General features: G+C 38.0%; 1 protein-coding gene across 6 annotated transcripts in view; it reads right to left on the bottom strand.

Moving 5' to 3' along the window:
- scalloped/tef1 (Ci-scalloped/tef1) overlaps nucleotides 1–9,359 on the bottom strand; it is a 15,622-nt gene extending 6,263 nt beyond the window's left edge. The window contains exons 1-5 of one of the 6 annotated variants that reach the window (XM_026837428.1): nucleotides 9,337–9,359; nucleotides 5,501–5,614; nucleotides 5,113–5,321; nucleotides 3,535–3,677; nucleotides 163–227 (exon numbers count right to left, since the gene is read on the bottom strand). In XM_026837428.1, the coding sequence (XP_026693229.1) occupies nucleotides 163–227; nucleotides 3,535–3,677; nucleotides 5,113–5,168 (264 nt within the window). In that variant the 5' untranslated portion in view covers nucleotides 5,169–5,321; nucleotides 5,501–5,614; nucleotides 9,337–9,359. 6 annotated transcript variants of the gene reach the window in all.
- Between the last annotated feature and the right edge of the window lie 1,897 nt (nucleotides 9,360–11,256).

The following is an 11,256-nucleotide window of genomic DNA, read 5'->3' as shown; positions in this document are numbered from 1 at the left end:
ATATATGCTACTGTAAAGACACAACTGTGTGGGGAATTATCGCCGCTAGAATGCGCCAAGGAGCAGAAGATAAAACGACGCGTCAATTCAGTACAAGATATATGCAACGTGAGATGATGGCAATATATTAGGGATTTAAATGTTTTATTAGGAGTAACCAACCTGTTTTCGGGTTCTTGTCTTCCCGGTTCTCAGTTTTATGTAACGAGCTATCAGTTCATTTCGACCTGTGGTTTATATAAACATAAGGAATGATTTTAAAATATTAATTTATTACTATAAGAGTTATAGTATAGGGTATGGTGAAAGGACACCTTTAACACATAATATCCAAATATCCTGATTGTGTTTTAAACAATTAACAACGGTGCATGGGAGTCGTGAGAATACGGTTTATAATTTTTTGAATGTTCTTTGTCTGCGACCAAATGAGACAAGAAAATAGAATGAAAAACTGTTCAAACTTCCCCGACCCTACTATATGTAAAATACGAAATTGGGGAACGTGGAGTTAACTCGAGTTAACTTTATGAGTAATAAAATGTGGTTTATTTTCAGAGAAAAATGTGGGAGATTCCCTTGAGGGTTGATAGTTAATTGAAGCTAGCTCCGAAACCACAAAATCTGAGTGGCGATTCTCTAATTGCTTGAGTGCCCAGAATCAAATATTTATGGGTGAGAACCCGCAAAGGAGTAGATAAGTTACTTGGAGTAATCCTTGCCCGTTGCGTGTATGAGGGCCAACAGTAGATCGGTTTTACATGCAATATTCATACAGGCTTGATTAAACGATGCCATAACTGAAGGCCAGGAGTTAAGCTGATTGGTTAAGAACATACACATGGTAAGAAAACATATGTTAATAAGTCCAGAACACCTCCGAATTGATAAGAAAAATAAATGAAAACAAATACCGGAAAATGAAAGCAGTGAACTTTAATTCTAAATATGAATGTCATTAAAATCGGATTATTTTTTGGATTTGATCAGACAATTACATTAATTTCTACCGATCAGTAAGCATTGATTTCTTAACTTTGGATTAGGCAAGTAAGCAATCTTTTCGCGCAACTTAAGTATCAATGTAATTCCCTTGTTTATTTATTTGACGTAGTGGACGGGACCGTTGTTTACACAGCGGGTGATGCGGCGAGTCGATGCTTAATCTTAGCAAGCGATCAGCATCGTGTGAATACAAATCGCAGTGAAAAACGCCGGGAATTCAATGTAAATTTACGAGCCAGAAAATGGGCGCTTGGACAATAAACCAAGAGAGTGGCATACGGCTGTGCTCAATTTCGTAACGAAAACGACTCTCTACGACTGGTTTCAATCGCAACAATTTCGGAGAGCGCTGATTAGGCTTCTGGGTATATAGTTGAACACTCTTTTGAAGTTTGGTTAAAGGAAACACGAATCAAGCGATTAATTCCAACGTTCATTGTAATTATTACTTTACCGTGTATAGCAGTTATAAATTATTATTCACCTACAGGGTAAAATGGTTCGAACATACTTAGTACTACAAGGTATTAATAGCGTAATTAATTACCACAAAACTTGGGAACGACTAACTTTATGGGTGAGCAGTGAAATGTTTGTTTAGTTTCCTAAAGCAATATAACAAATATTACATGCCGCGGACAATACGAGCGGTCAGGAGAATTGATTGATGAGCAATCTTTTGCTTTATTATGAAAACTTAACTGACAGCTTTCGGTCCAAAGCGGGCACTCCTGAAAGCGGAAACAGCCCTTCTAGAAGCATAGAGACGTCACGCTTTTTACGCAGCAGTGTTAATAGGTTCTTGACAAGCATGAACAAGGTGTAAGGTGACACGAAACCCGAGAAGCCGCATATTAAATGGACGCTAATGTGGTCACTTTGTCACATCTCGGTGTTTAGAATGCAAAGGCAACCAGAAACACAAATACACCAACAGCTGTTGCGCCAGAAAGTGTTAGATTACTTTTGCAATTTATTCAATCTATATCATTGCACAGCAAAATTGCAATTTTAAAACTGCATTTATTTCTAAGAAATTTGGTACTGCGAATGAAACTTGATTTAGTTATTCCAATTGCTTATCGGCTTATTCACGAAACTGAATTTCTTAAAAGCCACTTCAAGCGGGGTGGGGAAGCATTACTCAAATGCTGTATTTGCTTTTCTTTTTACTCGGGTATGGAAGACGCGGTCGCACGCAGACGACTCAAATTACTTAACGAATACTTTGTGTCCGTTTTGATTCGGTGGCCGAACCCGACCAATCATCTGCATCCAGCACTAAACACACGGGCGCGGCGAAATGGGTGTAAAGGCCATTAGGGGACTGGGAATTGGGGAATCATTCATCACTGCTTGGACAAGACCCTTGAAGTGCGAACCCAGGTCGTCCACGGGTGATTGGACTGTGGAAAACTTTCCAAGCAAATGTCGTTCTTTCGAGTGTTCTGCTAGCAGTTTACACCAAGCGTGAAGAATTTAAAAGATCGAAATTTGCCAGGAATTAAAGCGATGAAATGTTACGTCTACCGCGGATTAGTTTGCAAACAAAGCCGAAGTTGAATTCAGGTAAACGTCGGTGTTGCTCTGTCAAAATCGTCGTGTAAGCAGTTTGAAATTTACAAACATTGTGTAAGCAATGTGGCGCGTAAACATAACGTGTAAAGGATTATGCTGACCACGGCTACGGAACAATGCTTGAAAGTGACAAGTAAACGTTCTGGGAAAAATTACGCATCAGCGATCCGTGACTGTGAACTTGTCGTTTTTAAAATAGGCGTCCAGTATTGCACAAGAGAAGGACATTCTCAACACGTTAAATATACACCAAGTGCACAATCGGGCCTATCATCGGTACTTGCAAGCTGTAATCTTTTACAGGTTTATCTTATGTACCTACGGAAGGGACAACTGGTTCAAATCAAAAGATTGCGTCACAAGTTCGGGTTCTTATGGGCGGCTGCGTAAATAGACCGGGGATTCCCTTTAAAGCTTGTTTGCACACTTAGTAGACGGTTCANGGAACGCACTTTTAGGCAAAATTTACACAACAGTCATTAGTTACTTGGTAATCTTTTTACACTACAAATGAGCGGAGCTTTAATTACAGCACAGACCGTGAAATTACTGCAAAACAAGCGATTCGTTGTTTATAACCTGAGAAACCAACATTTGACAGCCGGAAACGTTTAATTGGAAATCGTCGACCTTATTGTCAGTGCAAAGCTAAATAGAGCACCCGGTTCTGATAACAAAAGACAACCCTGGACTGACGATACTACCAACTCGAAACGGAAACCGACTAAAGCAGAAGGGAGCTTCTTGTCTCGTTGAAGCTCAGTTTTATAACGTTGAAACACTCGATGAGCGCACTGGGCCAGATTGTAAAACGTACTTTACAGTAACTTATAGGAGGTAAAACCGCACAGTTATATATTGCACTAGCAATATCCGACAGTAAATATCACGTTGAAAGTGATTTAGCAAAAACATGCAAACTTTTACTACCCCAAACACATTTTGACTTACCATACATTTTTCCTTCGTCAGAAAGTATAATTTTTCTTCTACCGCATGGAGGGTATATAGCAAGCGCTTCATGAAAACTCTGTTCTATATCAGGACTCCAAACGCCTTCGGCTTCGTTGTCCATAACATCACCTTTCTGCATGCTGTTAATACAGTACTGTCAAGTACATTGTCACACAAATACTACATTGTGCACAACTCAAAATGGCGCCAAAACTTTCCGATGAATTAACACGTATTCACTTTACAAAGTAGCCGAAATTTACAGCTGTTACGATGTAAAAAAACAGACCTTTGACTGGTGTATTGCAACATCGGATGTGGCTTGAAATAACCAGCGGTAAACTTTAAGCAGTTTTCGGTTAATGGACTTGGCGTTTGACATATAGATGGAGATGTTTCTGGACTGGGAAATATCTCTCTCATTTTAGTGATTTTGTACTAAGCCAGTGAAAATGCAGACTGCTAATACTATAAACAAAATCCAATTACTAATTGAATAACTGCAAATCTTAGAAATGCAAATAGATCTATTTTTTTCGACTCTATTTAACTGTACTAGTCACAACTATATAGCCCCTTCTGCTGCTGTTGTCCAAAATAATGAATTTCATAAAAAGAACAGCTTACAAAAGTAAACAATACTAAGCTATCGTCTTTCTTTGAGCTAGAATGCTAAGAACAATAAGAGATTACAAGTTATTGAATAGTTACCACTGCCAACAATTAAATCCTGAATTGAAACTTAATAGTTTTCTTGCCTTGTTTTCAAGTAACCTTATACTTTAGAGATAAACTGAAATGGTTTACCAGGCCAAGCAATTTTTACTAGTAATCTAAAAAGTCCAACCCAAAAACCTATCTAGAACTGAATTAATTCTAGGGTGGCGGTAGAATATATCCACAAATCTTTCCACACCACTTTCGTAAACTGTCTTTATGGGCATGGTTTGTGTAATATCCGAAGCTACATTAGTGGAGTGCTACTTTACAGATTTGAATCACTTGTCACACCTAATTAGTGGCTTTTTCACTCAGAAGAACATGACAACTTATGCAGACTCACAGTCTGTTAGCTAAGGCCAACCACCACAAGCCACAGGCTATGTTACATTGATTATACAGTTAAGCTAATAAGCAATTTGATTATCAGCCCTGCCATTTAGTGCAGGGAGTGTGCCAAGAAATTGCACATCTTGTTGGTGGTGCAAAGGCACTCACCTCCACGTATAGCTAGATATTATATATAAGTGGTAATTATCAAATTTCTCTGGACAACTTATTATATGACAGAAATTGCACACTTTGCTGGTAGTGCAATGACACCTACCACCCCCCTACAGATTATATGTAGTGCTGTAGGGTGAGATGGGAGACTATTAGCACCTAAATTCATATTTCCTAATTTTGTTTTAAAATTAAAAATTATTTTAGGGGTAGCATAGCTGCAGTTATCTAATTCTGTAAATACTATTCGTTTAATACCAAATGAACCAAGAAAAAGGGATTTAAACATGTACCATCTTACCCCACCCTACTACATATGTGGTATTTATTATATTTCTATGAACTACTTACTTCATGTCATCACTGCTGGGTGACGGGCCCCCTGAACTCGACCCAGGGCCCCCCATCAGGCCCGGGGTGGTGGCTACAGGGGGAATGGTGACGCTTAGGGATCCGTCACCGATGTATTAGGTTGGTGTAGCGACACTATGCTGGCAATTTCGCCCGCTGATAAATCAGGATGATGGTTGTGTGGATTGATGGTGATTGGTTGGGGTAACCTGGTAAGATACTTCATATAAACACAACATGACCTACTTATACAATGTTGGTGATAGAAATGCAGAAAACATGCCTTGCTTTATCATTTAAGGAGGATTATTGGTAAAAAGTTAACTGTGTGACACATTCATTTTGTTTTACAGTCACATTAGGCATATACTGGTTATGTAGTACTTACACACAATTTAAAATGGATGCAATCTTTTTTGTTTGGGCCTAAAACTTGAAGTTGAAAATGTGTAGTTAATCTTTTGATTGGAGATCTGGCTAGGTCTGATCTTTTGCCCTTCAGCTGGAAATAAACAATTTATGTACAAAGAGATCAAGTACAAGGGTATATATGAATAACTATCTTAAAATGCTACTTCCTATTTGGTGTGAATTAGTTACTTTAGGGATTGTTCAGGTTTAAACTTATAATATATGAACCAGACTAATGGGTGCAAAAGTTATCAGCTTTACTAAATTAATCGCTTGTTGTGATTAAGGAGAAACGCAATGTTAGTAAAGAGAAGCTTGTTCTTGCTGAGTGACATATAATACGTTGGGAAACAACGCCGTGTTTGTGCGTTCAACCATTTGAAAAGCTCGTTATTACATTTACCTCCATTGGCCCGCGTTTAATAATTAACTATTGCTGGGTCAGTGTCGACTGAGGTCTACGTTTGAGAGGTTATCGGTAACGTAATGTTCGCTATTTGATTCAATCGTAGCGCTGGAAGGGTACTTGAAGCGCTCTTATAAATAACACACAAGCAGTGTAATCAAGCAGTGCTATACTATAACCAACACGTCCGTGCCTGGCCAGACTATAAAACCGCCAATTGCCTCCCCAGACGAAACAGGTGCCGCAGACTTGCAATATACAAGCAACAGACGACACACCAGATTGTAAACGACGTTTCTTATTCGCAAACTCCATCAAAATTATGGTAAACAAAACCAGCACGGCCGGACACTTTATTAATAGTGTAGCAATCACAGGTATTGATTATGAGTATATCATTGCGACACTAAACCCATATTGCACATTTTGTGCTGTAGAGGCTTAATATGATCACTAAATTACAGGTAATATAAAGAAAGTATGGCGCAGCGCACTAATACGCGAATGGCCAATTCCTTTAAGAATAGCACTGTCAATTTGCTTACGACAAATCATAGTTAAACACGCAGATTACGACGATGCAATGATTAACATAAATGCCACGGAAAGAAATTACTTTGCTCCGGAATGACGCAGCTAGTCGTTATCTGGTGATTTCACGGAATCCAAGTTTCATTATTTTCGCCGAGTAACGGATAATTATTATTAATACGCGCTTGAAATATTATAGGAAATATGGCAGCGCATGTTACGATTTGTCGCACTTTTCAAGTTACGAACAGTCGCAAACACTTCATTTTGACGGTATATCTGCATATAATCTATAACATAGAGTACTGTGGGCTAAGATGGGACACCTTTAACACATGATATTTAAATATCCTGATCGTGTTTTAAACAATTAACAACGGTCTATGGGAGTCGCAATGATACGGTTTTATAATTCTTTAAATGTTCTTTGTTTACTGCCAAATGGGTCGAGAAAACAGAACGCAAAGGTGTCCCATCCCCTCCACTCTACAACATAATACACTAATGACCAATGGCAGTTAACATTAAAATGAAAACATCGTCCAATACAACGCGTGTCGAATCTGAATGTTCAATTCAATAAATGACACAATTTAACAAGCAATAGATAAAAGTCATTAAACCTGGCAGAAACGTGAAAATTGCTTCAAGCGATGGCTATACATTACTTCCTCTTTACAACAAACAATTTCCTGGATTACGAGTTCAATGTGATAGGATAGTAGTCCCCTTGCCAGTTAAAAACTTATACTACCAGTGTACAAAGACCTAATAACTTGATTTCAAACATAAACAAACCAACTAAAATTGTAACGCTTTCGAAACAAATTACTAAGACCTAACTTAAAATACTCTATAGCTGTCAACGGCGGCCATTGTACAGCAATTTACAGTAACACACTAATTACAACTTTAAATAACCTAAACTCCCATAATTTTCGTAACAATTTTAACCAAATTAATAGTAAAGGTATTCTGTTTAACTACTTCTGTAAAATCTTTAAGATTATCAGTTTAGTGGACTTTCTAAACTTGTAGCTCAACTGGTGTTTCCTGGTTTAACACTCGCATTACTGACTGAAATCAGCGCTTCAGAAAACAAATTTTTTAATAATATTTTCATTTAGAGATGATTTCAATAAATATGTCTGCTCGTCGTGTAGCGAAAGAGTCGAAATGAGTTGAGCTGTGAGCGTTTGCCCGATTATTAACCACACATGCCTTGCATAACTCTCAACCTGAGTCGCGACATAGGCAACTTTCAACGCCATAAATTACGCCTTCTCGTCGTCGGAAACAGAAAACAAAAACACTTACCCGTTCACAAACTTCTCCTGGAGTGAAAATTAATCAATTTCGTCGCATTCACTGATAACTTGACGACTAATTCGCTGTTTTTTCGGTTGTCCTACGACAGCGCGCCGGAGCAGGTATGCCAACTATGACAGAAACGAAAGATGGAATTCCGACTACCATCAGCGCATGCGCACAGTGTGATAATGACGTAACTCGCCAAACAACGTCCTCAAAGACCGAGAGAAGAGAAAAACCTCCTTGCTCGTTGAATTATTACTTCGAAGCTCGAGGCGGTGTACGTCACAAGGCTCTCTTTGTTACAAGCGCGCGCGAATCGGAGAAGTTTTTGTATCTTGTATTATTCGGGGAGAGAAGACCCTCTCGTTACACTTCGCCGATTTAAGCGCCCTTTGCAAAATCGTCGAAGCGCTTCACGGAGTTCTGTTTGCTTAGCGCTAGTTGCGCCACTGAACTCGGATAGAGAATAAACAGCTTCGATAATTTTACGCGCTTGTTATTACCAGATCTGGCCAACGTAATACAGCCAGACTTTAATCTACTTCCGTTTCGTATTTCCTGTGCCAATCATTTCAACTTTTCTCGCTTAAAAATCAATTAGGAATCTATGCCCGCAGGACTGCCAACGTTGCGCAAGCGACACGGCAAAGGCTGGGCACGATTTTTTAAAGTTTTTTTTGCGAAAAACTGAAGCAATAAAAATCTCTAATGCTTTTTGGCTAAAATGACAAAAATATGTAAAAATTATAAAATGAAGTTGTTATACGGTGTTCAATAAGTTTTTACACTAAAAATTAATTTGCCCAAAATTGAAAATAATTACGTCATGTCATCGTCGATACACAAAAGGAAAAATTTCACAATCGTGGTGTAAAAATAACGTGGACAAAGGAAGCTAACCACTAGCGCTACCTAACGGTAGTATATTTTAGAATAATTGTTTAACTAAGAAACCCCGGCAAATTAAATAAATATACATTCAACCATTAGCGCAACTAAAACAAGTGTGATGTTTTTATAAAACATTATATATGCACAGTAAAGCTGTAATATATAGTACTGTGGGGTAAGATAGGACATCTTTAGCACCTAATATCCTATAAACGTGTTTAAACAATTAACAACGGTATATGAAAGTCGTAAGGATATGGTTTTATAATTCTTTGAATGATCCCTGTGAACTACCAAATGGTACAAGAAAGTAAAATGAAAAGATGTCCAACGTCCCCAACCTACTATATGTGGCCACCTAATTTAAATTCACACTTATGATATATAGTGGGGTGGGGGAAGATGGAACACCTTTTCTTTCTATTTTCTCGTCCCATGTGGTTGTAATCAGCGACAATTCAAAGGATTATAAAACCATATTCTCACGACTTTCATAGACCGTTGTCATTTGTTTAAAATACGATCTGAATATTTGAATAATATGTGCTAAAGTGTCTCATCTTCCCCCACCCAACTATACATTTAAGAAGAAAGATTGCATAATCCAGATTCCGGACGATGCGATAGTCATATAATACGCGAAGTTTAATTTTAGTAGTATTTTCACTTACCGGTTCTCTCTTAGAGGTAAATCTGTTGAAATTTACGCCCACGGAAATTCCTCAGACCTACGCAAAACATGCGTACGTAAGTCAGTACGTAACCTATTATTGTTTGCTTGGGTAAGCATACAGTCTATTCAAGGTGTCAATCATTTAACATGGACAGTAAACTTTCTATTCAGCATAACCTATGCGGTAAATAAGTCTCTGGTAAGAACCGCTGACTAATTTGGATGTAAAGATATTTCTATTCGGTGCACTTATAACCCATAATCTATCTGGTAGGACTTGTAATTTAAGTTTTTTTAAAAAATATTACCTGATTTAAAAATCCTATTACATTAATTAACCGTACTATTATAATTGTTACATGCTTTGCGAATTTCGAGACAGTTACCTATATAGAAAGATGAAAAATATTCAATCAATTATTGCCCGCACATTCGTATTATTGCTTTCGAATACAAACTTCTTAGCCTAATGAATGCAACAGGCGTATTCCACGATTTTGCCACGCGTTAGAACGCACTTATTAGTATAATACGACAGTTAATTCAAAATTCACGAGTTCCAATTAAGAAAAACTACGTTTTCCAATTACTGCTACAGTAAAACAAATAAGCGCGCAATTTCTGGATAGGATTATACAACGCTATCCACTAAAAGCGGATTACTTATGAAAAACACGACTAATTACCACAAGAACAGTTACCTGAAAGCAAAACTATTTTCCAGTGAAAATTCGTCTTGACAAACTAATTCTCGTCGTAGTTTTGAATTCGCACACTCTATAAAATAAATTCTGGATATTTAGAAAAACCCGTCTGAGTCATTTCTTTGTACAGCACAACTCAGCAGACACAATTGCGACAGATGTTGTTGTCTGTCTGTTTCAGATGTTGTACCGTTGATTTCACAGTGTAAATGGCCGGCGTGTGGTTTAGGTTTAACTTTGTCGGAGGAAGCACGGGAACTCGTAGTGCTCTAACTTAGCGGATTGTCTCGGTTTCTGAGATATTTCATTCCACAGCCAACCAGAAATCCGAGCCTTCACTGAAGTCAAGCGTCCTTCGTAACTGGAAGCGTTTCTGTTGCAAGCGTTCGTGGATGCAATTTAGTTCAGTTGTTGAATCTAAGAGCAAAAAGCACAAAGCAGCTAAAAATCGAGGGCCTACGGAAAAGAAATTCTATTTAGGATATAGCGCCTAGGAGTCACGATTTGCAGGCAGAAACCAAACTGTAGGCAAAAGAATACCCGCATTATAAAGAAGATTTGTGAAAAATCCCGCATTATAACGACTGTCGTTGCGCCGACACTAGGGGATAAATAGATTACATTCATTCGTTTATTTGAACTGGACACTTTAAAACGTTTGAACATCAAGTCAAGGTTTCATGCCTACTGTTGTGTCGCCTTTACTTATTAGCGTGGTATCGTATTCACTTCTGTCGTCGGCGTAAACTTTTCTAGAAACAGTCAGGTAAGTCTGCGACTAGAGTTTAGCTTTTCACCCTAATCTGACGCCTCCGATATACAGCCTTCGTTATTTAGACCAATTTATTGAATTACCCAAAAAATCCACACATACAGCTGCAATCTAGTTCTACTTTTGCATTGCAAGAGCCCCTAATAAAACGCCACTACATCAAGTTACTATTATGACTTAAACCCTTTATAATTTATTCAGTAATTGCTTTTGTACCCCGATGTTAATTTAACATCAAAAAATCTTACACTGACACATAATCAAAATAACTTCTGTATGAAATATACACACGTGCCGGTTAGCTGTCTTAACAATTACTCTGACTTCCACGAACAGGTTATTAAACATCGGATAGTCTGTTACACAGAAATTAGGATAGAGAATTCTGAAAACATATGTTTGCTACACATTCTTTACATAGACTGCACACTCTGCGGAGCTA

The sequence above is a fragment of the Ciona intestinalis genome, chromosome 14 (assembly GCF_000224145.3).
Source record: "Ciona intestinalis chromosome 14, KH, whole genome shotgun sequence".
NCBI lineage: Eukaryota > Metazoa > Chordata > Ascidiacea > Phlebobranchia > Cionidae > Ciona > Ciona intestinalis.
This window is presented reverse-complemented; position numbering and strand designations above follow the sequence as displayed.